Source organism: Dromiciops gliroides, chromosome 3 (genome assembly GCF_019393635.1).
Source record: "Dromiciops gliroides isolate mDroGli1 chromosome 3, mDroGli1.pri, whole genome shotgun sequence".
In the NCBI taxonomy this organism is placed as follows: Eukaryota; Metazoa; Chordata; class Mammalia; order Microbiotheria; family Microbiotheriidae; genus Dromiciops; species Dromiciops gliroides.
Window position 1 is genome coordinate 577,550,823 of NC_057863.1, and position 24,571 is coordinate 577,575,393.

At 32.7% G+C, this 24,571-nt stretch overlaps 1 protein-coding gene across 4 annotated transcripts in view; it reads left to right on the top strand.

The window, feature by feature from the left end:
• The window catches only part of POSTN (periostin), a 45,978-nt gene extending 22,298 nt beyond the window's left edge, over positions 1-23,680 (top strand). The window contains exons 12-23 of one of the 4 annotated variants that reach the window (XM_043994985.1): positions 1,904-2,034; positions 4,045-4,175; positions 4,322-4,424; positions 4,907-4,974; positions 5,586-5,631; positions 9,253-9,333; positions 12,550-12,630; positions 13,409-13,498; positions 14,662-14,742; positions 15,076-15,159; positions 21,013-21,054; positions 22,753-23,680. In XM_043994985.1, the coding sequence (XP_043850920.1) occupies positions 1,904-2,034; positions 4,045-4,175; positions 4,322-4,424; positions 4,907-4,974; positions 5,586-5,631; positions 9,253-9,333; positions 12,550-12,630; positions 13,409-13,498; positions 14,662-14,742; positions 15,076-15,159; positions 21,013-21,054; positions 22,753-22,790 (976 nt within the window). In that variant the 3' untranslated portion in view covers positions 22,791-23,680. The remainder of the gene's footprint in view (positions 1-1,903; positions 2,035-4,044; positions 4,176-4,321; positions 4,425-4,906; positions 4,975-5,585; positions 5,632-9,252; positions 9,334-12,549; positions 12,631-13,408; positions 13,499-14,661; positions 14,743-15,075; positions 15,160-21,012; positions 21,055-22,752) is intronic. The other 3 variants (XM_043994987.1, XM_043994986.1, XM_043994984.1) reach the window with 3 other exon arrangements.
• The last annotated feature ends 891 nt before the right edge of the window (positions 23,681-24,571 follow it).

Genomic DNA, 24,571 nt, shown 5'->3' on the forward strand with positions numbered 1-24,571 from the left:
ATAGGGAAATAAGTTAAAAACAACAAAAAATTATAGTGTTTATAGATATTTTCCTTCTTGCAACCAATTAAACATTACCCAATTATTATATGATAAGCATAAAATTGTAAAAAAGACTCTAGTGCTTCTTTTTTTTTTTTCCTTTTTTTTTTTTTTTTTTTTACATTATGAGATAGTTTATTTTTTCCGTTACATGTAAAGATAGTTCTCAACTTTTGTTTATACATGCTTTACAATTTCAGATTTTTCTCCCTCCCTCCCTCCCCTCCCTCCCCCCTCCCCTAGACAGCAGGTAATCTGATATAGGTTATATCTATATATATCTATACATATAGATATATATATACACACACATATATATACACATAATAACATTAATCCTATTTCTGCATTAATCCTGTTACAAGAGAAAGAATCAGAGCAGTGATGCAAAACCTCAAAATAGAAAAAAAAAAAAACAACAGCACCCAAAACAAAAGAAATAATATGGTTCAATCAGCATCTATACTCCACAGTTCTTTCTTTCTTTTTTTTCTTGGATTTGGAGATCCTCTTCTATCATGAGTTCCCTGGAACTCTTCTGTACCATTGCATTGGTGAGAAGAATATAGTCCATCACAGTAGGTCAACACTCAATGTTGATGATACTGTGTACAATGTTCTTCTGGTTCTGCTCATCTCACTCATCATCAGCTCACGTAAGACCCTCCAGGTTTCTCTGAACTCTTCCTGCTCATCATTTCTTACAGCACAATAGTATTCCATTGTATTCATATACCACAACTTGTCCAGCCATTCCCCAATTGATGGGCACCCCCTCAACTTCCAATTCCTTGCTACCACGTAAAGAGCAGCTATAAATATTTTTGTACATGTGGGTCCCTTTCCCCCTTCCATGATTTCTTTGGGCAAAAGACCTAAAAGTGGAATTGCTGGGTCAAAGGGTATGCACAGCTTTATAGCCCTTTGGGCATAATTCCAAATTGCTCTCCAGAATGGTTGGATCAGCTCACAGCTCCACCAACAATGCATTAGTGTTCCAATTTTCCCACAGCCTCTCCAACATTTATTATCTTCCTTTTTTGTCATTTTAGCCAATCTGATAGGTGTCAGGTGGTACCTCAGAGTTGTTTTAATTTGCATCTCTCTAATCATTAGAGATTTAGAGCATTTTTTCATATGGGAATAGATAGCTTTGGTTTCTTCATCAGAAAACTGCCTGTTCATATCCTTTGACCATTTCTCAATTGGGGAATGACTTGGATTCTTATAAATTTGATTTAATTCCCTATATATTTTAGAGATGAGGCCTTTATCAGAAGCACTGGCCTCAAAAATTGTTTCCCAGCTTTCTGCCTCCCTTCTAATTTTGGATGCATTGCTTCTGTTTGTACAAAAATTTTTTAATTTAATATAATCAAAATCATCCACTTTGCATTTTATAATATACTCTATCTCATGTTTGGTCAAAAACTGTTCTCCTTTCCAAAGATCTGATAGGTACACTATTCCTTTCTCTCCTAATTTACCTATGGTATCACCTCTTATGTCTAAATCATGTATCCATTTTGACCTTATTTTAGTATAAGGTGTAAGATGTTGGTCTAAGCCTAATTTCTGCCATACTATCTTCCAGTTTTCCCAGCAGTTTTTGTCAAATACTGAGTTCCTATCCCAGAAGCTGGAGTCTTTGGGTTTATCAAACACTACATTACTAGTGTCATTTACTACTGCATTTCCTGAGCCTAGCCTATTCCATTGATCTACCACTCTATTTTTTAGCCAGTACCAGATTCTAGTGCTTCTTTTAATAAAAGAATCTTACAAATTAATTCATTGTTAACAAACATCACTTAATCTTAGTAAATCATAACTTAAGTCTATGTATTTTCCTCTTACTTAGCATTTTCCTCAACCTACTTGAAGCTGCAGATTTGAAAGATATTCTGATACAACCAGGAGAATGGACATTGTTTGTGCCAACCAATGATGCTTTTAAGGGACTGACAAATGAAGAAAAAGAAATACTGATCCGTGAGTATAAAAATGATCTTTTCATGATAGAGCTTCTCAAGTTTAAGAACTCTACTATTTAACAAATGTTAATTAAAAGTCTAAAGTACAGAAAATATAATGTTTATGACTAATGCAGAAATGTGTTTAATGTGATGGTACATTTATAGCCTATATCAGATTGCTTTATGTCTTGGGGAGGGGAAGGGAATGGAGGTTGGGAGAAGTCACAGCCTTCATGGTGTGTATAGTATACTAAGGGATATAATAATTACACAGATAACTAAATAGTGAGTTGAGTGTGTTAGAGAGTGCAAAACAATGTTGTGGGCAAACAACTATCAGTTTAAAGCTAGAATGAGATGAGAATGTAGCTTAATCCACCACCTCTCATTTTGGAGATGAAGACATTGAGGATCAGAGAAGTATAAAGACTTGTCCACTGTCAGACAAGTTGTTAATGAGTAGAAGATCCAAAGTTCCAAACCAGTTTATTTTATTTTTTTGTTTGTTTGTTTGTTTTGTTTTTTAGTGAGGCAATTGGGGTTAAGTGACTTGCCCAGGGTCACACAGCTAGTAAGTGTCAAGTGTCTGAGGTCAGATTTGAACTCAGGTACTCCTGAATCCAGGGCTGGTGCTCTATCCACTGTGCCACCTAGCTGCCCCTATTAGAAATTCTTTATCTTTCTTTAGTTTGGTTCACAATTTAGTAGAATGGAATTTTAAAGATGGAAAATAGTCTTTCATTCATTCTGCATATAAGGAAATGACCCTGCCCAATGTCAGATAGCCAGGTCTGGGGAGTACTATAACAAGAACCTAGTTCTCTGGACTACTAACCCAGTGTACCCCTTTAAGCATATCATACCTTGTCCTCTCTCTTCATTCACCTGTATTCCAGCCATGTTATCTTTAAGCATTAAATACGATCAGTTTTCAAATGTACAATATTATTAAAATAGATATTATTTGTATAAGAATCCCAAATATTACATCATTTGTGTTCTGTCCAATTTTGAATTTTCATATTATTCTTTAATTTTAAGTGATTTCTTTTTAGTATTTTTGAAAATCAAATGATGTATTAATTTTGCATTTTTCATGTTAATTTCCAGTTTTAGTGTCTTCCTCACCTATAGGAATTCGATTTCATTTATTTGGCTTTAACTTCCTTTTCTCCTTTTACTTTAAAGTAGCAGAGGCTTGAGGAAGAGGACAAAGAAATTAAGAGTAGGAGAGACTATTTTTTTTTCTAATTTACCACAATGGTTCATCAGAGTCGATAATATTCTAAAATTACTGTACAGCATTAAAAATTCAATGAGTATAGGATCTTTTATATTTATGGTATTAGAACTGTTGATTTAATTAGTACCAGAAACTCCTATGTGAAGAAACTATGAATCAATCCTTTTATGGCAACTTAAAATCTTACAGTATTGCCAAGGGAACTGAGAGGTAAATGATATACCTTGGATCATGTTAATTAGTATACATAATAGGCAGGACTTGAACACAGATCTTCTTGGCTTCAAAGCCAATACTCTATCCACTATACTGCCTTTAGAAACACACACACAAATACACATACACACATATATGTGTGTGTGTGTGCCTATATGTAATAGGGTCATATATACATCATATAATGCACATCTGTATATAATACATATGCATATACATAAGTGAATTGAACTCACCTTAACGTCCCTCCAGTAAACCATGTTACTTGACTCTGGTTTAGTATATTATATTATAAATTTGTTTTGGGGAGTATTGACTCATGTTGTGCCCATCCAAATCCAGCACATGGTGTTAACATTTGAGAAAACTATTGTACGGCTACTAACTGGGTTTGAGCATTGATTATGATACAATGGCACTGTACAAAAACACACATACTTGAGCCTCATTTAAAGACCAAAGAAAGTTTCTTTTATGACAGTGGAACTTATGGTGCCACATAAGTTTAGAGTTTAGAAAACAAAACTTACAATTACATTTCCTAAATATATTTAATATTTTTCCTAGGGGACAAAAATGCACTTCAAAACATTATCCTTTATCACTTGACACCTGGAGTTTTCATTGGAAAAGGATTTGAACCTGGCGTCACAAATATTCTTAAGACAACTCAAGGAAGCAAAATCTTCTTAAAAGGCGTAAGTCATTTATTTGTTTGCACTAGTAATTTGAAATAAATTCATATTATAATTATATTTGGAGTTTTCCCATAAAGCTTTCATCAGAAAACAACACTCTGGTTTAACCCCATGGTCTTTTATTTCCCCCCTTTTCACCCTTTTAGGTAAACAACACACTTCTGGTAAATGAAGTAAAATCAAAAGAATCTGATGTCATGACAACCAATGGTGTCATTCATGTTGTAGACAAACTACTCTACCCTGCAGGTTAGTTAGTATATCCACAGCTATGATAAATGGGTTAATCTCATCTATTGAACATAAGCTTTTCAGGGGAAAAGGTGTGCCCTGAAATTTCAGTTATGAGAAAATATTTTAAAATTCTTTGTAAAGTTATCTTCTTGGAATTAATTATATGGATGATCCTTTTCCAATAGAAACTCATGCCATTTAATCTAAGAAATTAGTTAATTGAATCACAGTGAAATGTTTAATTCAGAGGAAATTATTACATTTGATATTTGCCCAAGAAATTAAAATATAATTATTTTCCAGCTAATAATTGATGATTTCAGACCTAAGTTTAATTTATAATTAAATGAAGCAGAAAGTCTTCTTTATGTTAATTTATGATATTTTAATGAAAAAATAATCAGGTTCCCTTTCATTGTGTATTTGAGGATCTTTCATTAAAAACTTCCTATAAATTACTAGATATTTCTGATTCTAAACTGTTTTCTTCCTCATAGACATACCTGTTGGAAATGATCAACTGCTAGAGATCCTCAATAAATTGATTAAATACATTCAAATTAAGGTAAAATAATTGGTTTTAAATGCCTTTTTAATGTTTAGTAAAAAATTAATGATTTAGAAGTCATGCCCCAAAATGTTTGCACGAGTAATCAAAAACCAAGAGTTGGAGTTAACTCTTCAACAATCTCCTATATAGCTGACCATATATGGTCATAGAGTCGATAAGATTTGGTTTTTTCCTAATATTTAACATGTTATTTCTAGAAAGTAGAAAAATACAAATTATTTTCTTACAAAATTTCATATCATCTTGTTTCAGGAAGCAAGTCATTTGACTTTGCTAGTTTCCAGACCCCTTTCTGTAAGAGGTACTAGATAGTGTCTAAGTTCCTTCCAGCCCAAACAATGCTATAAGTATAGAAGCTGTTGATGACCCCATTCCATTTAAACCCTCTCTTTCTGCACTGCATGAAGAATACTTTCGATATGATATGATCTGCCTGGCAGGGAGTTGAGGATACAAGCTCCCTGGGAACCTCCTTCTAATCCTATGAAATATGAGGAGTATTCCCTTCTGTTAGGCTAGTAGGTTAGTGAAAAATGTGGCAATGTTTGATTTTGTTGGCAAAAGTACCATATTTCCTTCTAAATTTAAACATTTATGAATTTTAGTTTGTCCGTGGCAGTACCTTCAAAGAAATCCCTGTGACCGTTTATAGTAAGTACACTGTGAACCTTTTCAAACATAAGGGGAAATATTGATGAAAAAAGAAAATTAGGTCTTATTCATCTAAGCCACAAACCATTAGTAATTTGGTATTTGAACTCTCAAACACTGTCAGGTAAATCACTTCTCAATCACTCCAGGGTTAAGAAGAGTGAGGAGAAAAGTTGTTCTTTCTGATCACATCTTTTAAATCCAGCAACACTCCTCACTCATTTACCACTTTGGGCTTTGAGGGGGAAAATGTAAAGGGTGAAAAAAAAAGTGACAAAAAACTGGGCCCGAGTATGTTAGATTAGGCTCAACAAAACAGAAGGAGCCCAAGAGGACACCCTGAAGCTGTATGTGCTTTCAGGAATAATTATTCTCCAACACTCCTTCCCATCTCAACGCTGAGGTGACCCAAGAATAGGAATAACAAACAAAAACAAATAAAAAACAAACAAAACCAAACAATCCAGTGTTTGACAGTTCTTGCATTATTTGCCATTCCCTACACATTTAGGGAATCTTGGCTGCTACTTCTAAGAATTACTGATTCCCAAATTACAGAATGTTTAATACCAATCTGGCCAAACTGTAAGCATTCTAATAGCTTTTCTCAAAGAAATATACTTCTAGATTTTATTGCTAATGTGTAAGTATAGGTTGTAATGGGAAGGGTTTCTTTTTCTTCTTTCTTATTCTACTTTTTTTCTTCCTTTCACCATAGCTTTTGAGAGCAGAAGATTTTCATTTTGTTTGGCTTTACAAATAAACCCACAAAATACATCTGAAACAAAAACATGAAATTAAATTTGCACATTTATTTTCACTAGAAAAATTACTCCCTTTCCAAGTCCTGATTTTTTCAATGATCTGAACAATGCAACTCTTTCTAAGCTCCTTCAAAATTTTAATGAAATAAATTCAGCATCAGAAGCAAAACAAAATGTCTGCTGCTCTGACTGATTTAATTTTAAAAAGAAATAAAATGGTCATTTATAAGGTTATATAATTCAGTCCAGCTCAGCATTTAAATTCAAGATTCAAAAGGAAGGGTAAAGATTCTAGAATGTTCTGAATCCTGTTTAAAAGGTATTCAGTATTGTTTAATTCATCTTATTAAAAGAAGTCTTTATGGGCTCTATTCATCAGAAATGTTATGTGACCTTTATCCATTAAAAAGATCTGCATGATGTTTCCTCATCTTTATAATTTATTCAATATTAATTCATAAAAAATTCCTAAATTATTCAATACAATATTGCATATAATATAAGCTAAAGAATATACAGCATATAATAGTGTCCTTATTTTCACCTTTTTTTCCATTTGCAAAACTCAATTCCTTAGATCTTGTGCATAAGCTACATTTTCTGGCATCAAACAAACTTAAAACTGGTTAGCCATTCTAAGATCTGTACTTCCTGGGATGTAATCACCCTTAGATGGTGCTTTATAATTTCCAAAATATTTTTGGTTTACCTTTTTTGAATTTCCTAATATCAAGAGGCATACAGAGTAGCCATCAGTATCCTCATTTTAGAAAAGAAGAAAATGATATTCAGTTACTTACTGCACCTCCCACAATAGTACTATGAAACCAAATTGTAATGTACTCAGTCAAAAATTTGAGTAATTAGAATTGAAATGATAAAACATGAGGTTTTTTCATTACTGAATTAGTTCATGTTGATACATTCTATGGAATTTGTACACAGGCATTTTTGTTACAATCTGAATGAGCTATATTTCAAATAATCTTATGAGGCAATGGACCTAAGCCTTTTGGTCCTTAGTCCAATATTCTATCCATTATACAATACTTTTTTTTCCCCATGTCTTCATATGCAATGATGCTACCACTCATAAAATAGGTACACTATTATTCAAGAGCATCATTTCAAATGAAGAGAGGACACAATGGAAAAATTCAAATATAAATACAATTCAAATCAATAATGTATTATCTTTATTATTTTGTAGAACTTTGTTGCTTTTATCTAACAAAACCATCTACTTCTCTCAATTTATCTCATAGATAATTATGCTTTCTCAAATATACCAGGAATCATAAATTGTGTTGAAAACATCTTTTATAGATTCTACCAATTAAGATATATGATTTGAAAAGAAATAAACATTTAATTCACTCTTACTCTCATCATCCATTTTTTTTACATGAGTACTATATACAATATGTAGAGAAGAAAAATTTCTTATTATTTTGTTTTTAAGATGTGGGAATTGGTGTAAAATGATTAACTTATAATGATGAAAATTAATATACAGCTCTGAACATCTGCTCTTTAATTGGAACAAATTCTGTGACCGAACAATGTATATAAGCACAAATGTGATTGATTGTGACATGTGATGAGTTTCATAGCATGTCTTCATGACATAAAAAATGGAATGTGGCTGAATCTAGCTATTAATTAAGACTCCTCCATCCTGCCAACACTCCTTCATCACCTCAACATTACTCTAGAAAGCCTCCCAGTTTGCATAGCCAAACTTTTGGGGAATTAGATTTGAGAATCTGAAAAGTCACCAGACTATGTTAGCAGCTGGATTTTCTAGTGTTGACATGTCTATGCTATGTATACATAGGCAGATTTATTGCAATTATTTGCACATCACTGAATGAAACCATCTTTTTTTATACTCTAATGAGGAAATGGAGGAAACAGTAGCTGGGCTTATGTAGCAGAAAGTAAAAGGTAGAGCTAGTCATTTTCCAGGTTATTTGAGGAAGTCAAACCAGGAAATTTGGGTCAAAATCCAACTTTGGAGCTGGAGATGGGAGTGTTGAACTACTGTATAGCTTGGTTTTCTAATTTGGTAAAATTTACTAGATATTGTATGAATCTCCTACTTCCCATCCCTACTTTGGGTTGCAAAAGTCAAATAGATATATTTGTGTCCTTTTTACTTTTTTTTTACAATGTAAGTTTAGTTCTAGAACCAAGAGAGGAAATATTATTAGAACATGTGAGATTTGTTTGTGAAATTTCTGAAAAATCAAAGATATTGACTTGCAATTTGAAATATTCAACATATAATATTTTGTTGCATAGAGCCCACATCTGGCTGGCTGAAGTTAATTTAGATTCTTAATTATACTGACCTTTTTTCTTGATCTTCTTTCTCTGTCACTATAATTATATGCATGAAAAAATGTTTCATAGCCTTTCTCTTTCATTTTTTATTTCTTTTTAACTGAGAGGGACAAAAAAACAAGAATGCAATTTGAAATATGGTAAATTGCATAAGTCTAATTATGTTTATTTATCTTCTATTACCATGCAGCCCCTATTTTCAAGAAGTACAATTAAAGGTAAAGAGCTCAGTGGTACAATAAAAAAATCTTAGTTCTCTAATGAATATGAAATTAAACTGGAACATAATTAAATCAAGGAAATTCAAAGTCTTCAACATCCGGATTTCTGAAGATACTGAGTATGAGACCATTAACACTGCTTGATTCTAAGTCCCTGGACTTGCACTATACATGATAGTGCAAAAACATTTAAAGGCCATTACTAAAAGGACAATGCTGTTCTGGCTGGGTTTTAGAAAAAAAAAATATATATATAAGTATCATTCATGTTCCACTTTCTATGCTTTCAGCAACTAAAATCATTACAAAAGTTGTGGAACCCAAAATTAAAGTGATTGAAGGCAGTCTTCAGCCTATTGTCAAAAGTGAAGGTAAAAATCAATCTGTTAATAGATGGTTCCTTTTCATTTTGAAAAAAAAAATCTATATAATAGATTGATTTCTGTGAATGTTACTACATTCTTTGAAACTAACATGCTAAATTCCTTTAAACCAATGGCATGCTGCTATGACTGCAGAATGCAACATGTAAAATCTGTAGCATAGTAAATGGATCATATTTGTTCTTAACCCCTTCAGTACATTAACTTGTGCTAAGTTAAGATAAACTGAAGTGACCACTGCCTCTGCTCTGGTAGCCAATCATTAATTAAGCAAACAAATCCTATTCGTTTTTGTAATTCAAGTTTCTTTGATGACCTTCAGTTATTTTTTAAATGTAATTTCTTTGGCTATTTCTTGAAATTCATTACTTTTGACCTTTAGTAGAGGTATTTCTTACATCCCTAGTCCCTTTTATTGAAGAACCTTGAACACCATGATTTTGAGAAAAGAAAGGCAGCATTTGTTGAATGTTAAAGGCTGTACTATGAGCAGTCACTTTTATTTCTTCAATTTCCTCCAGTGATAGAACTGTATCAGACAGGTTCTTGTTATTGCCTGTTTGAATCATCTTCAAGTGTAGCTCTTTTCATTATTTTTCCTTTCCACTATTTTTCTTGTAAAAGCATCATTCCAGGATTTCTGATATTCAAAAGAAAATTCTCCTTTAAGTACTTAAATGTGATAAATCATCTTTTGGAAAAGACAATTTTCTAGAGAGATATTTTACTTGAGGAAGAACAAAATGTAAAATACATAGGTAAGCACAGTCTTCCACAAAACATGCTTTTAACTTCTTGATATTATTTTAAATAGTCTACTATTTTGTACTAGCTAGTTTCCGATCCTCTGAAATTAGGTGAAGAATTGTCTGTTAGCTTTTGTCAATTCCTTTAAATCTTATATTAATTTTTAACATTTATATAAAAGGGGGAAAGTCATATTGTAAAATAATTATCTTCCTTTCCAAGTTATTTTCTATTTACTGAATTTTCTGAGAAAGTGTCTGTTCCTATTCTCTTAAGTTTGTGGGTTGTTGTCTTCTTTCTTGAAGAGGATCAAAATGGCATCACTATGTTGGAGTCAAGGTATAGTGTGCCTGACTAGCTGATCAGGCTAATACAAGGTTGGAAGGTTCTATCAAAGGTCAGGCAGAAATAGTCCATATGAACATTTGGAGCAGAGATGTCTCTAAATTTGCACATCTCACAATTCTCTTAAGTATTCTCACATATTGTGTTGGTGATGGTTTGTTTTCATCTTTTGTCTAAAAAGGAGTATGGGTCTATGTGGTATAAAATTATCTTTCAGAAACCTTTCATTAAGAAAGTCTTACTATTTTCATTGAAAATGTCTATTCAAGCCTTGATCACAAGTTAACATTGATTCCTTATATTATTAAGAAAAAAATTAATTATTCATGACAAAGTTGAAACACATTTCATCATCTTATATCTGAAACTGCACTTTGGAATTCTTTATTTCCTTATGAAGATTCTTCTTCATTCTTCCAATGACCATTCCTTCCATTCGGCTTCCCTGTCCTAGCTCTGCTAGAAATACTCTGAACTGGTACAATTTTTCTTCATGTAGGTTGTGTAGAGCGGGAGTACATATTCATTTTGTAGTTGGTCTGCATTCATGAAATGGGAAAATATATATGGAAACACAGAGCCAAGTGATTTCTTTATCTGACTCATCAGTTCAAAACAACAGCCACTGTCCCTTCAGTGAGATAGAGAAACAAAAACCATGATTAGAAGCGTTATGGATCTTCATAGTGATCTCCTTCTTCTGATGATCTTCCAGTATCATCTTAAATATCACATTTCACACTTCTATAGATCTTATGGATTTCTCTCATGTAATTCATTTATTATAATTTCATAGAACCTTCCAAATAGTAACAATAATTTCCTAACAATGATATTTTATCAAGTTCTAGATTAAAAGAAATTGACATGAAGATTATTTACATGGAAATTATTCTGTCATCTCATTTTGCTCTTTTAAAAACAGCACAGAAATGAGGCCTTGTTTATTTTTTGAAGATTGTTTTTATCTGGAATTGTTTTGATTAATTTTCCTCTTCTGGACATTAAGACATTCAATAATATATTATACCAATTCATAATGTCCATTTCCATATTCCTTAAATTTCTTCCTCTAATTTGAATTTCATAATTGTGTGATTTTAGTTTCTATGGGATTGTACTCCAAAAGTGTTTTAGATCAGCCAGGCAATGATTTGGAATAATTTCTGAAAATAAAATGTGCAAATACAAGAGATGCACATAGACATAATCGCATTTTACTATTGTCAGGTATTTTAGCATGAGTTAAATGTACTGAACCTTCTTCTTCTCTGAGGTATTATCAGTAAACTAATGCAGTAATCAACTTCCTAACATTCAAAATGCTTTGCTTATGAAGCAAAGACATTTTGCAAATAAACTGTACTTGGGGATTTCTTTTGGGATTTTAAAGGGGAATGGGACCATTAATTAATTAGTTAATCTACTTACTACCTTCCTGTAGCAGGTAAATACTTTTACATGTAATTATTTTACAAAACAAAATAGATCACTATAGGTCCAAGACAGGGGTAAATGTGTAATTTTTTACTCAATCCTATGCATGAATAAAAAAAGTAAATGGTCAATGGATTATGAGCCTTTTGCATCATTTAGAAAGAAAAAATGGATCTATGAATATCTACATGTTTATATGTGCATAGATCTAGCACTGGAAATAAACGTCAAAGGCCATCTAGTTCAACATCTTCCTTTTATGGATGGGGAAACTGTGCCATTGGAAAGTTAAGTGACTTGCCTACATTCACAAAGCTAGTAAGCACTCCAGGTGGGTTTTGAGCTCAGGCTGTTTGACATTGTAGTCTTACCACTATAACAAAAAGAAATGCAAATACTAACATATGATTAGTTTGTTCTTTCATTTAATCCCCCAAACTGGGTAAAGAAATGAGTTAACATGGTACCTTAGTCATTTGTCAAAATAAATAAAGTTCAATTTATACAAAATGAATTCTTAGGTCTAATTTCAAAAACTAAAGATTTGAATAATATATATGGAGTTTTGAAATAAATTTTTCCTTCACTTTAGACTAGCAGGCTTTCATATAGTCTTAAAAATAATATAAACAAAAGTTTTTCTGTGGCCATTTATGCATTAAAATAATTTTTCAGGACCTTCAATGACAATTGAAGGTGATTCTGATTTCCAAGTGATTAAGGAGGGTGAAACAATAACTCAAGTGATTCACGGAGGTGAGTGTTTTAAACATGATTTAACATTTTCATTGGGCTTATTTTAGAAACACCTTTGAAGTTCAGAATGATACTATTTCTACTGCTTTTGTTGACCTATTTTAAAGACAACTGGGAATTATTTTTATCAAATGTAGCTTTGTACTTGATCAAAAATATAATTCTTTTGTCCTGATGTAAGAATTCTTGAGGTAATCATAGTGCACAGAAAGTATAGAGTAAGAGAAGCTCTTTAGGGAAAGCAACTCTGACTATGTATATAGTTGAACCAGCTTGGTAATGAAATATAACTGTTTGCTTTGGGTACCAAACTTAATTTTCATTTTGTACCTGTAAATGAAGATTCTAGAATACAAAATAAAAAAAATTAAGATAATTTTAATAATAAATAATAGGGAAATCAGTACCTAAATGGTGCTATTTTTATAAAGACATAACTTTCTCTTGGGCTTATTCTAGGGTTCAAGATATAATCTTGTATAGCTCATTGGAACTCATCAATAGACATTAGTACTCTAACCATCAAAGATTAAAACAAGCGTTTGGCAGTTTAGTTTGGCCTTCACTAGTGCCCAAAATACATAATAAAATGGTCACAATGCAATGCTAAATAGATCTGGACTTACATTAGGGAGAATTCTGGTTCATTAATGAAACTTATTTTTGGATTAAATTTCTAAATGACATTGTTTTCAATGAGAAATTGAAACATTCAGTTGCTTGTGGATAGTATTCTAATAACCACTGAGGAATTTACTCGTTTTTTTATCCATTTCAGAACCAATTATTAAAAAATATACCAAAATTATTGGTGGGAGACCAGTAGAAATAACTGAGAAAGAGACAACAGAGGAAAGAATTATTAAAGGTAAATGATATTTCTATCCATAGCCTATATCTTCACTGCAGAGTGAAATATTTATCATTACAATGTATTTTTGTCAAAGTAGTCCTTAGCTCTAAAATACCTAGTTGAGACAAACAAAATACACTAGCTAGAAAAGTCCTGCTGTATGTATATGTGTGTGTCTTTGTGTGTTTGTATGTCTCCAGACCTGTGAGTTTGTTGGTGAGGAGACCTTCCCAATAAGGAAATTGTCTCCCCATGTAAGCTTTGCAACTCTTATGCAACTTTTAGTCTTAGTTACCTGAAGAAGACTGAGAGTTGAAATGACCTACCCAGGTTCGCACAGCCAATTTGTAGTAGAAGTGGGACTTAATTGAACCACATCATCCTAACTCCAAAGCCAACTCTTTTCACAAATTCATATTGCCTCACTAAATCAGGAAAAAAAACAATAAGTATTTCTTTATATCATAGCAGCAATGGCATAAATCTAGTGTTTGCTATATAAATATTTCCTATTAGATAGAACTTTGTTATATTATTTTGAGTATAGTTATTTTAAAAGTACTGACAATATAAAAAGAAGAGGCTTTATTTTCTCTATGATGAATGACTAGTAGTAACTGAATTATTGAGAGTAGATTCAATTAGTTTTCCAGAGAAATATTTGTGTAGTTACATATTAAATTTTGTGTCATTTGATATTTTTAATCTGAGAAGTTTAATAAATATATTCATAAGTTTCCTAACTGTAGCTACTCCTTGGCCCTTGTTCGTATCTTTCATTAATTTAGTCAACAAGCATATATGAAATGCCTACCATGTTAACACTACCAGGGATGCAAAAACAAATGATGAAATGATCCTTGCTCTCAATGAGTTTTTATTCTTTTAGGGATAAACAAATAGGAACAGAGTGAGGAAAAAAGTCTATAAAGTATAAATATAAAGTAATTAGATTCCCAGAGAAGGATCTCTCTGTTTACATCCTAAGCCATTTGTGCCATGTGTTGTTTTTTTTTAACCTATTATGAGGATTTCCTTATTGTGACCACTCTCAGGCTCCTGTTCTTATCCTGCATTGATGCAGTCAATAAACATATATTAAGTGCATAAATGCTTGCTGAATTGAATGGATTAGTCTAGATATAAAATATTATATTCCAATACTTTCTTTCCTTCAGGGCCTGAAATAAAATATACCCGGATTTCTTCTGGTAATGTTGGAGAGACAGAAGAAACCTTAAAGAAGTTGCTTCAGGAAGGTGTGTATCTCTACACTAATAAGAATATGGGTCCCTCAAGATCACTCATTTTATGAAAATCTTGAAGGCTCTAACAGACCATTCTGTTGCAGTTCTCTTTTTGCTTTAGGTTCCCTCCCAACTTAACAAAAGAGATCACAGATTTGGTCTTCTATCACTTAGCAGTCACATTGGTTTTATTTGTTTGGTAAAACAAAACCATCTTACATTGTCTTGTAACAGAAAAAAAGAATGTTGGTGTCAAGGTTATTACTGTTTAATTGTTGAGGAAATTGACTTTTGTGTGATTATCTTGAATAAACCAATTTCTGCTATGAACATGTATCCTCTCAGAGGTCACCAAGGTCACCAAATTCATTGAAGGTGGTGATTCTCATTTGCTTGAAGATGAAGAAATCAAAAGGCTGCTTCAGGGAGGTTAGTAAATGGGTAATGACTAACCTTTTTAACAGGTACTGGTGACAAGTTCTCATAAAACATTTTTTCTCAGCTTTTTAAAGACTGAATGAGTTTTGAATGAATGTTTGTTTTTATAAGCAGTTCCATGGATCGTTCTAACAGACCAATTGGTTTGCTTTGGATGAATCAAAATAATAACAACCAAATGATGAGCAGTTTCAACAGTCTTTAAAAGGTTTCCTAGAACAAAGCTTGGGGAGCAATGAATACTTTTTTCACTCACATATAAAGAATCTTTTTTTCATCTGAAAACTGTAAAACAGATAAATTTGAACATTTAAAGAGGTCTACAGTCAGTAGAACATACTCTTCAAGCAACCTGAAATGAGTATTCACTGCTTCCAGGGCAGCAAGCATGTTAATGGAATCTTTATATGCATAGAGGTAGCAAGAACTGATGCCTTGATAACTTTCTTTTCCAAAGCTATATTCTTGAGAATGGGGTTATCTATTTCTTCTAACAGCGGGGTAATGATCTGTAGTGGGGAGGGAGGGTAGATGATTCTTGCATATGACATTAATACTGATCTAAAATAATATGGAATGTTTTCTGCTTGTGGCATTAAGCATAACTGTCTGTAATAGCAATATGAGGGGGGGAAAAGGAATTCAAGTTCCATCATAAAAGTTTCCAATAGTGATTAGCTCATAGCAAGATACACAGCCAATATGAGTGCTTCTAATTAGACCAGATGTACTATTTTCATAACCTTTTTAAAATAATGTCTAGATGAAGTCAAAATTATCCATAAAGATTATTTTAAATTGATTCTTTATTAAAAACTAGTACTGAAAATGATTAAGTGATTTTAAAAATATATATGAACAACAACAAAAAAAGAAAAACAAACCTATAAAAATGGAAACAGAAATTAGCCATTGATTTTTTTTTTTGGTGGGGCAATGGGGGTTAAGTGACTTGCCCAAGATCACACAGCTACATTGATTTTATATTAGAAGCAGAACAGCGACTAAACTAATTTCCAGAGAAACTCTGGAACTCCAGGATGAGAAAAATGCCTTTAGAATTCAGGTCAGTATTTTCATTTTAACTTAGAGTCTGTGCCTAGATGCACTGAAAGAATATGTGACAAGGCCAAGGTGACATAGACACTACGTGTTAGAGAGAAGACCTGAACTCAGATCTTCCTGATTTGAAGGCAGGCCCTCTATACACTAGAACATATTGCTCCTCTTACTTAAAATCATCATTCCAAACTGTTTTTAAGTAATGCATATTTTAGTCTTATGATTATCCTTCCCATAGGGTACATTCTTATCTCGCTTGGATGATTTTTGCTAATATTTATCATTTGATCATATGTATTTTCATCCTTACCTTAAAAACTCTGGAATAATCTCTTAAATTTTGTTGACCAGCTTTGAAATATTAAAAAATGAATGTTATTTATTAACTAAATTTGCCCTTAAGATGTGCATAATTTGGAAAAAAAAGATGTGCATAATTCCAATGGTGTAATTTGGGAATTCAGGAAAGTCATCTCCCTGAAAAGAGATGATTATAGAGGATAATTTAGTCCAGGTTTAATAATAATTACAGTCTACTATCTTCAAATATAGAACACTTAATTATATTACATTCTTATACACCTAATAGATATATTGTGAAACATTATTTGAATTCCTTTTTCTTCCATGCCATTACAGGCAACTTTGTAGAATAGTACTGCTTTATTAAAGAATGGATCAATTTGTAGCTGCATCTCATTGTAATGCTTTAATTCATTTTGACTTATTATTGCTTTAATTTCATATATTTTATAAAAATTATGATAAAATTTACTGATAGATCACCATGTAAATGTGAGATTTATTATTTATTGATTTGTTCATATGTTTATTAAGACCAATAACTCACATGGGCCCTCAGTTTTCTTCTCTGTGATAAGGACAAGTGGGTTAGACCAGATGAACCTCTTATTATCTGATGATTTATATGGCATTTATGGTTATAATATACTTTATATATACATTGTCTCATTGGAATTTTAAACTTCTTATCATTTTCTCTTTTCCCCTCCATGTTCACACAGCATCCATCAGTATGTTTAGCCAAGGCAAGATGTGTATATGAGATTTTCTGGACTTCTTTACTAGTTATGATAATGCTCTACTTCTCTCCAGTAGATTGAATCCTTCCCTTAAGGGCCTGACTCTGACTTGAGTCTATTCATCAAAATGTACTTGACCTGTATTTCCATAAAACCTTATTTTTCTATTAGTCTACTCTGTACATTGTCAAACAAATATTTTTTTCTAGGCTGCTTTTTGCTTTTACTGCAAAGTACAATATTCACCTTGCTGATATGCCACTGGATTAATTTTCTGACCATGCAACTGACCATTTTTACACTAAGACACCCATAAACCTTTTCTCATTTTTGAGAGAAACTTTTATGAGATAATTGAAGGAATTAAGGCTGTAAGATTTTGGTTGTAGATAAAAACTAATTGCATACAAACCTAATGAATATCCATAGGCCTTAGTCATACTAGCCTGCCATACTCTGAGTTAGAATTGTATTCAACCCTATATACTTTGATTAACAAAGTACATATCTTTTACTTTTGTGTAAAAATCTCATTACCACACTTGCCTCTTAAATGTCCCCAATCTATCATCGAAGGAAATGTTCTCTCCAAATTGGTATTGAATTATACAACCGTGATCACTTGTTTCTAATGCTTATCTTAGCTGGAACTGAGTACACCAAGGTCACTAAAGTAATTGAGAGTGAACCACAGATTATCGAAACGGAAATCAAGAAAGTCCTCCAGGCAGGTTAGTTTGTCTATGCCTCTAACAATCCTGAGGTTCCTATCTTCAGACAATATCAAAGAGTTTGGTGTTTAGAAATCTCAACAGTACTTCCTTCATTCATCAATACTTCAAGTATCTCTCTTTTCTCTTTCTTGAGTAATGGCTTTCACAAAAGCATATTGCATGCAGCCCCTCTAAAACTTGGTGAATGCTTCTGCTGTAACTGAAGCTAATTTACTGATGGACTTCTCTAATCTTAGCTAGGATGGTCTTCAGAGAAAAGAATGTCTGTCCCCATCATACTGGGATGGTTAGATTTTCCTGAACTCTAGCTCTTTGAGTAGAACCTTTGAGAATTCAGGGTCACTTTTCATGTCAAGATGAGACATCTGGGTAGAAATGTAATGGAGGTTGTCCACATATAGAGAAATAGATTGAATAAAGTCCATTCATTTCAGGACCTTCCAAATGTAAATGCTTCAAACAAAAATATGTTATGGTTGTGAGCATTCAGATAATTTCTTCAATATCCATTCAGTTCACATCTACAAACATGGTTCAACTAATAGTGCTTCATTTCGAATGGCAGATAATATTTTAAAATATTAAATATTTAAATTTTAATAACTAAATATTTAGAAAGAATGTTTAAAATAATATTGTGCCTTTTGGAATGGTTATTTTCATATTTAGACTTCTGAATCATTAATTAATAACTCATTAAACCATTCATTTGGACTTCACGATTTCTTCATCATTATTAATTGGATTAAATTTGGAGGTGAAGTTGGAGTGACTAAGTTCCCTATTAAACATTTTTTTAAAATGCTTAGCCAATAAAAATGAGGCTCCATAGTGAGGCTAAATAGTTGACTCTGAAGACAGGAAAACCTGGGTTCAATTCCTATTTGTGACACTTATTGGTTGTGTAATCAATCATGTGCAAGTCACTTGTGTTACAGGCAATTCTTTAAGATTATAAATTGCAAAAAAAGGTACCAACCTGTCTTGGTAGAAAATGTTCCCTTACCAGGGAGTTCCCAATATCACTGAAATAACAGGTCCAATCTTTATCCTAGAAATATAGTTTAAAAAAAAAGAAAAAAGACTGAAAAAGTCCAGTGATTGGTGGATGTTCCTCCTTGATAGTTTTTGCATGTATAAAGCTAACAAGGAAGTTAAAAATGATGAGGGCAGCCAGAAATATTTTAGAACAAAAAAACTCATCATATATACATACTCCAAAGTAAGTTGCTTCTAATTGAATTTGCACAGAATCACAGAATTTGGGAAGTGGAAGAGACTTCCATGGCTTCTAGTCAAGCCTTTACACCAAAGAAATCCAAATTTTCACTTATCTAACCAATGCTCACCCAGCTCTTCCTGAAGACCTACAAGAAGGAGAAACCCACAACCCCACTAAGCAAACATTTCTTTTTTGGACATCTCTGGGTTGTTAAGTGGTTTTTTCTGACATCAAAACTAATTTGACCTCTTTGTAACATCTACTTATTCCTCGTAACTTGCCCTAAGTCCAAACAGAACAAGTCTGGTCCTGTTTCCATGACAGCCCTTCAGATGATGACCAATCTTCATCAACATCAAGAGTTTAATAAGTTCTTACTGTATGTCAAGAACTGTAATAATCACTGGGATGACAAAGAAAAGAAAAAATGTGATTATTACCCTTTAGGAGCTCATAGCTAATGGGGAAACAACATGCAAACAACTAGGTTCATACAAGATATGTACTAAGAGTTTTTTAGAGATAAAGTTATCTGGTTTAACAAGGTTCTTCCTTGGAAAATTCTATCATTCAGCCTATATTTAAAGCCCTTTTTCTCTGTGGTAGTACCTTCTAGAGCACAGTTCTTAACCTATGGTCAATTATCTTCCAAGAAGATCATGAAGAGATTTCAGGGGGTCCATAAACTTTGATGGGCAACCAAAATAACATCTTTCTTCTTACTAATCTCTAATGAAATTTAACATTTCCTTATTTATAATAATTTATTTATTTATTGTGTCTTCCCATGTTGATTATTTCCCATTTATCCTATAGATTTGTTTGTACATAGCTGCTGCTTGTAATCTAACCCATTACACTAACTTTTACTTTTCTTTTTATCCCCATTGCTTAGCTCAGGGCCTGGTACTTAGTAGGTGCTTAGCAAAATATTAATCATCTAACTGATTGAAATATTATTCAGACAAGGGGGTCCATAGGCTTCACCAGACATTTCAAAAGATTCATGACATGAGTTAAGGCTTGTTATTCACAGACATGGCCTTTCAGAGCCAAGGTCATATCTATGCCATGATGAGGGATCAGAGAACTATAGCAGAAGTTAAAATAGTAAAAATACAAGAATATTTTTAGGGGAAGTGGGGTCAATCATATTGTCTTGAGAAAATATGCATGAGCATAGAGGCATTAAATTATTTATTTGTTTGCTTTTTAATTCCCTTGCTTTTCTACTCCTGAGAATTTCTGGTCAATAGTCAGTCATTGTTATGTACCTTTTAACTTTATCATCAAATCAAGAAATATTACAGAGACTCAAAGAGGAACAATATATTAGCACTGGAATAGAAAATGGTTTTGTATATGAGAATCTCTACTGAATAACTCTGTGATAACTTATTTCTCCTAAACACTGGATACCATTCAGCAGCTATCTCTTCACAACACAAATCAATGTAATCTATAGAAGAGGGCTGGGCGGGTGGGGAATGCTATGTATATAGCCCTTAGGACATTATGATGTGTTATAAATCACATAATAGAACATTGTGGGATTCATATAGTGGACATTTATTTGAATTTGTAAACTGATAGTTTCTTTTTGTGAATGAAAACTTCTTTATTTTAGGTATTCAGATTCACAATTCACCACTATAAAAGAGATCCTGTCAGGAGAGTATATTATATACTTCCAAAGATTTGTATGATCTCATTTAACTATGTACTCCAGTTTGAATCAAAGCACACTTTTGGAGTATATCTAACTATTACTATTTCTTTTTAGACCGACCAATAAGGAAAGTACCAGCCAACAAAAGGACACAAGGTAAAACATATTTAAAATATTTATATCCTTTCAAAATCAAAAGATTTTGGTTTCTCGAAAAATCTTAGTACCTAATGTATAGTAGGTGTTTAATTTTTTTTTTTAGTTGTAAATAGTAAAAGAAATGGAAGCTCTGGCTATGTTAGTCTACTATGCTAGTCTTTCACATAGCAAGGTTAGCACAAATCCTGAAAAGAGCAATTTTGAAATAGAAAATCTCATGTTAAACCCCCCAAAATAATACTAATATTTTCTGTAAAATTAATAGGAATTAAGTATACAAATATCTAAGGAAAAGCAATTGGGTGCCCATTAGCAGGTGACTATATCTAGTCAATGGTATGCTCTTCATTTATTGAGTTCAAATATCAATTCATAAATCTTAAACTAAAGAAGAGACAACAACAAAAAAAATCTAACTTTGCTGAAAGCCTTTAAGAATCTTCTAACTAAGGCAGAAGTTAGGTGGCGCAGTGGATAAAGTACCGGCACTGGATTCAGGAGGACCTGAGTTCAAATTCTGCCTCAGACACTTGACATTTACTAGCTGTGTGACCCTGGGCAAGTCACTTAACCCTCATTGCTCTGAAAAAAAAACTCTTCTAACTATTACATACTATGCTGGTCAATTTCAGAACCTTAGGTATTAGTCATTCAATATGCACAAATAATGAGTCTAAAGGCTATGCATATGCTAAGACAAAGATTGTAATTGTAACTATTGAGAAAGATTATAATTTAATGAAGTGTGCATATATGTATATGTACACATATTAATCTTAAGAATTACCTCCCAACCATGCAAGAAATGTGTATTTTCCAGATTCTCCCTTTCAGCAAACTTTCCCTCTCATTGCTTCATAAATATTAATACTGGAATGGTCAGAGATTAGGGTTGGGAAGGATGGAATAGAAAAGTGAAGCAGGGGGGCAGCTAGGTGGCACAGTGGATAGAGTACTGGCCCTGGAGTCAGGAGTACCTGAGTTCAAATCCGGCCTCAGACACTTGACACTTACTAGCTGTGTGACCCTGGGCAGGTCACTTAAACCCCATTGTCCCGCAACCCCGCCCAAAAAAAAACAAAAACAAAAACAAAAAAAAGTGAAGCAGGGAGAAGCAATGTAATATAATTTTATTTTATTATTATTATTATTTTTTTTAGTGAGGCAGTTGGGGTTAAGTGACTTGCCCAGGGTCACACAGCTAGTAAGTGTTAAGTGTCTGAGGCCGGATTTAAACTCAGGTACTCCTGACGCCAGGGCCGTTGCTCTATCCACTGTGCCACCTAGCTGCCCCTAATGTAATATAATTTTAAAATTTCCAAGAGCTACTTAACCAAACAATCCTGAAGTATAATGTTTATTTGTCCAAGATTAGTATGCCTAATGTAAAAATCGACAATTACTATATACCCAAAAGATTAAATAAAACAGATGTTGGGAGCCTTTATCCAACCAAAGAATTTGTTATAGAATTACTTTTAGTCACCCGTTTCCATCATGTAAGTGAATCAAATTAAGAAAAACATTTATTAAAAAGTTCAAAAACAATGTCCTTACACAAATATATATTCATGCATTTGCTCTGAATAGAATTTCCTGCCATCTTAGAATGATTTGTTACAAACGTGCTATCATATCCTTAGAATTAGTTTGCTTGTATATATTTACAAGTTACCTTTCATTTCCCTCATCCAGGAACAAGAAGAAGGTCAAGAGAAGGCCGTCCTCAGTGATACTCCAAAAAACAGACTTAGTACAACTATAAATCAACAGCTGAATTTTTGATGAAAACCTTGTGAAAGCCACTTTGTTTTTGGAAACCTTTACAAACTGAACCACGAGCCCATGCAGAATAAGCAGGGAACAATCCAGAATTTAAATTTTACTATTTCTTATAAATGAGAAATATAAATGAAATTAGATTTTTTTAAAAAAAGGAATGAATACTTGTGTTTGTGAAAGGATGAGGATAGTGAGAGGGAAATGAGCTGAATGTACTTTGCACATACAGTTCAGCAGAGTTCATCGCATCTTCAAACTTTGCCAATTTTTGTCAGGTCTTAATGCCAACAGCATCCATCATAGTGGGCAGATGCCAATGACACCATCACATTTTTCTATTTCCTGAAAATTTGGCTGATTAGGACATTTTGGCACGACAGGTGAAGTTTCTAAAATTTATTTGGAAATTGAACATGTTGGCTAGCTCTTCATTTCAGGCATTGCTACATGAAGTCAATTCATTTCAATGTAAATCTTAGAATCTTGAAATGTTATCCCTTTACAAAACTTGAGTCATAAATTACATGTAAGGGAGACATTTTACCTCTGCATGGGTAATTAAATTGAAAAAATGGGTGCTTGATATGGAAACTTTTATCAAAAATGCTTTACTCATTTCTGATACTAATGTGGATTTATTTGTAAATGATGTCATTTTTATAACTAGTTTTATACTCATGTACTGTTCGTCATTTGCTTCTTGCAATATATATGTATATTTTTAATCTCAAATGTTGCAATACAGCTATTTGTCAAGTCCAAAGGAAGTTACTTCAAAATGTGTAGTTTTGAAGTTACAAGGATTTAATTTAATAAGTGGTTTGGTGTTGGGAACGTGACTTTATACCTCTATTTGAAATAAATATTCATTAAAGGAAATTTACTAAATTCAGTGTCCCTTGTATTGACAAAGCAGTGATCAGAACAGAGACATTGGGGCAGCTAGGTGGCACAGTGGATAGAGCACTGGCCCTGATTTCAGGAGGTCCTGAGTTCAAATCTGGCCTCAGACACTTGACACTTACTAGCTGTGTGACCCTGGACAAGTCACTTAACCCCAATTTCCCCACCAAAAAAAAAAAAAAAGAATAGAGACATTAGTAGAGTGGATTGAGTCTGGCCACGTGTTTTCATTTTTTATGCATACCTATGGACAGAAAGTAACATGCTGTGGTGGGAAGTGCAATTCAGCAAAAATTAATAGAACAGGGACCTATTCAAAACATTACCACTAAATACTTGAATAGACGAGCAAGTCACTACATGTATCTATACTTCCCTTCTCTCATCATTAAAATGAAGAAGTTGTAGTAGATGTTCTTAAATGTCCCCTCCAGCTTTAAAAAGTTAGAGATTCATTTTACATAAATAATAATAGAATAGTTTTAGGAAAAAAATACCAAATCACCCAATAAATATAGATTAATATATAAAAATCAGTTTACTTTCTGATGTTTTCAAAAAATTGTGTTCTGAATCTCTCACTTTGCCAATTCAACAAAAACTGTTTCTGTAGTGTTCTGTTGTCAAAAATAAAGGTAATAATATCAATTTCTGAGAGATTTCAGGACTTGAATTTTATACCTTTTCATTAATCATCAAGATCCACCTCATAAACCCCACTTCTTATATAAAAATACCCACAGTAGCTAGCATTTATATGGAGCAATAAGGTTCACAAATCAATTTATATACATTATCTCATTTGATCCTCCAAATATCCCTAAAAGTG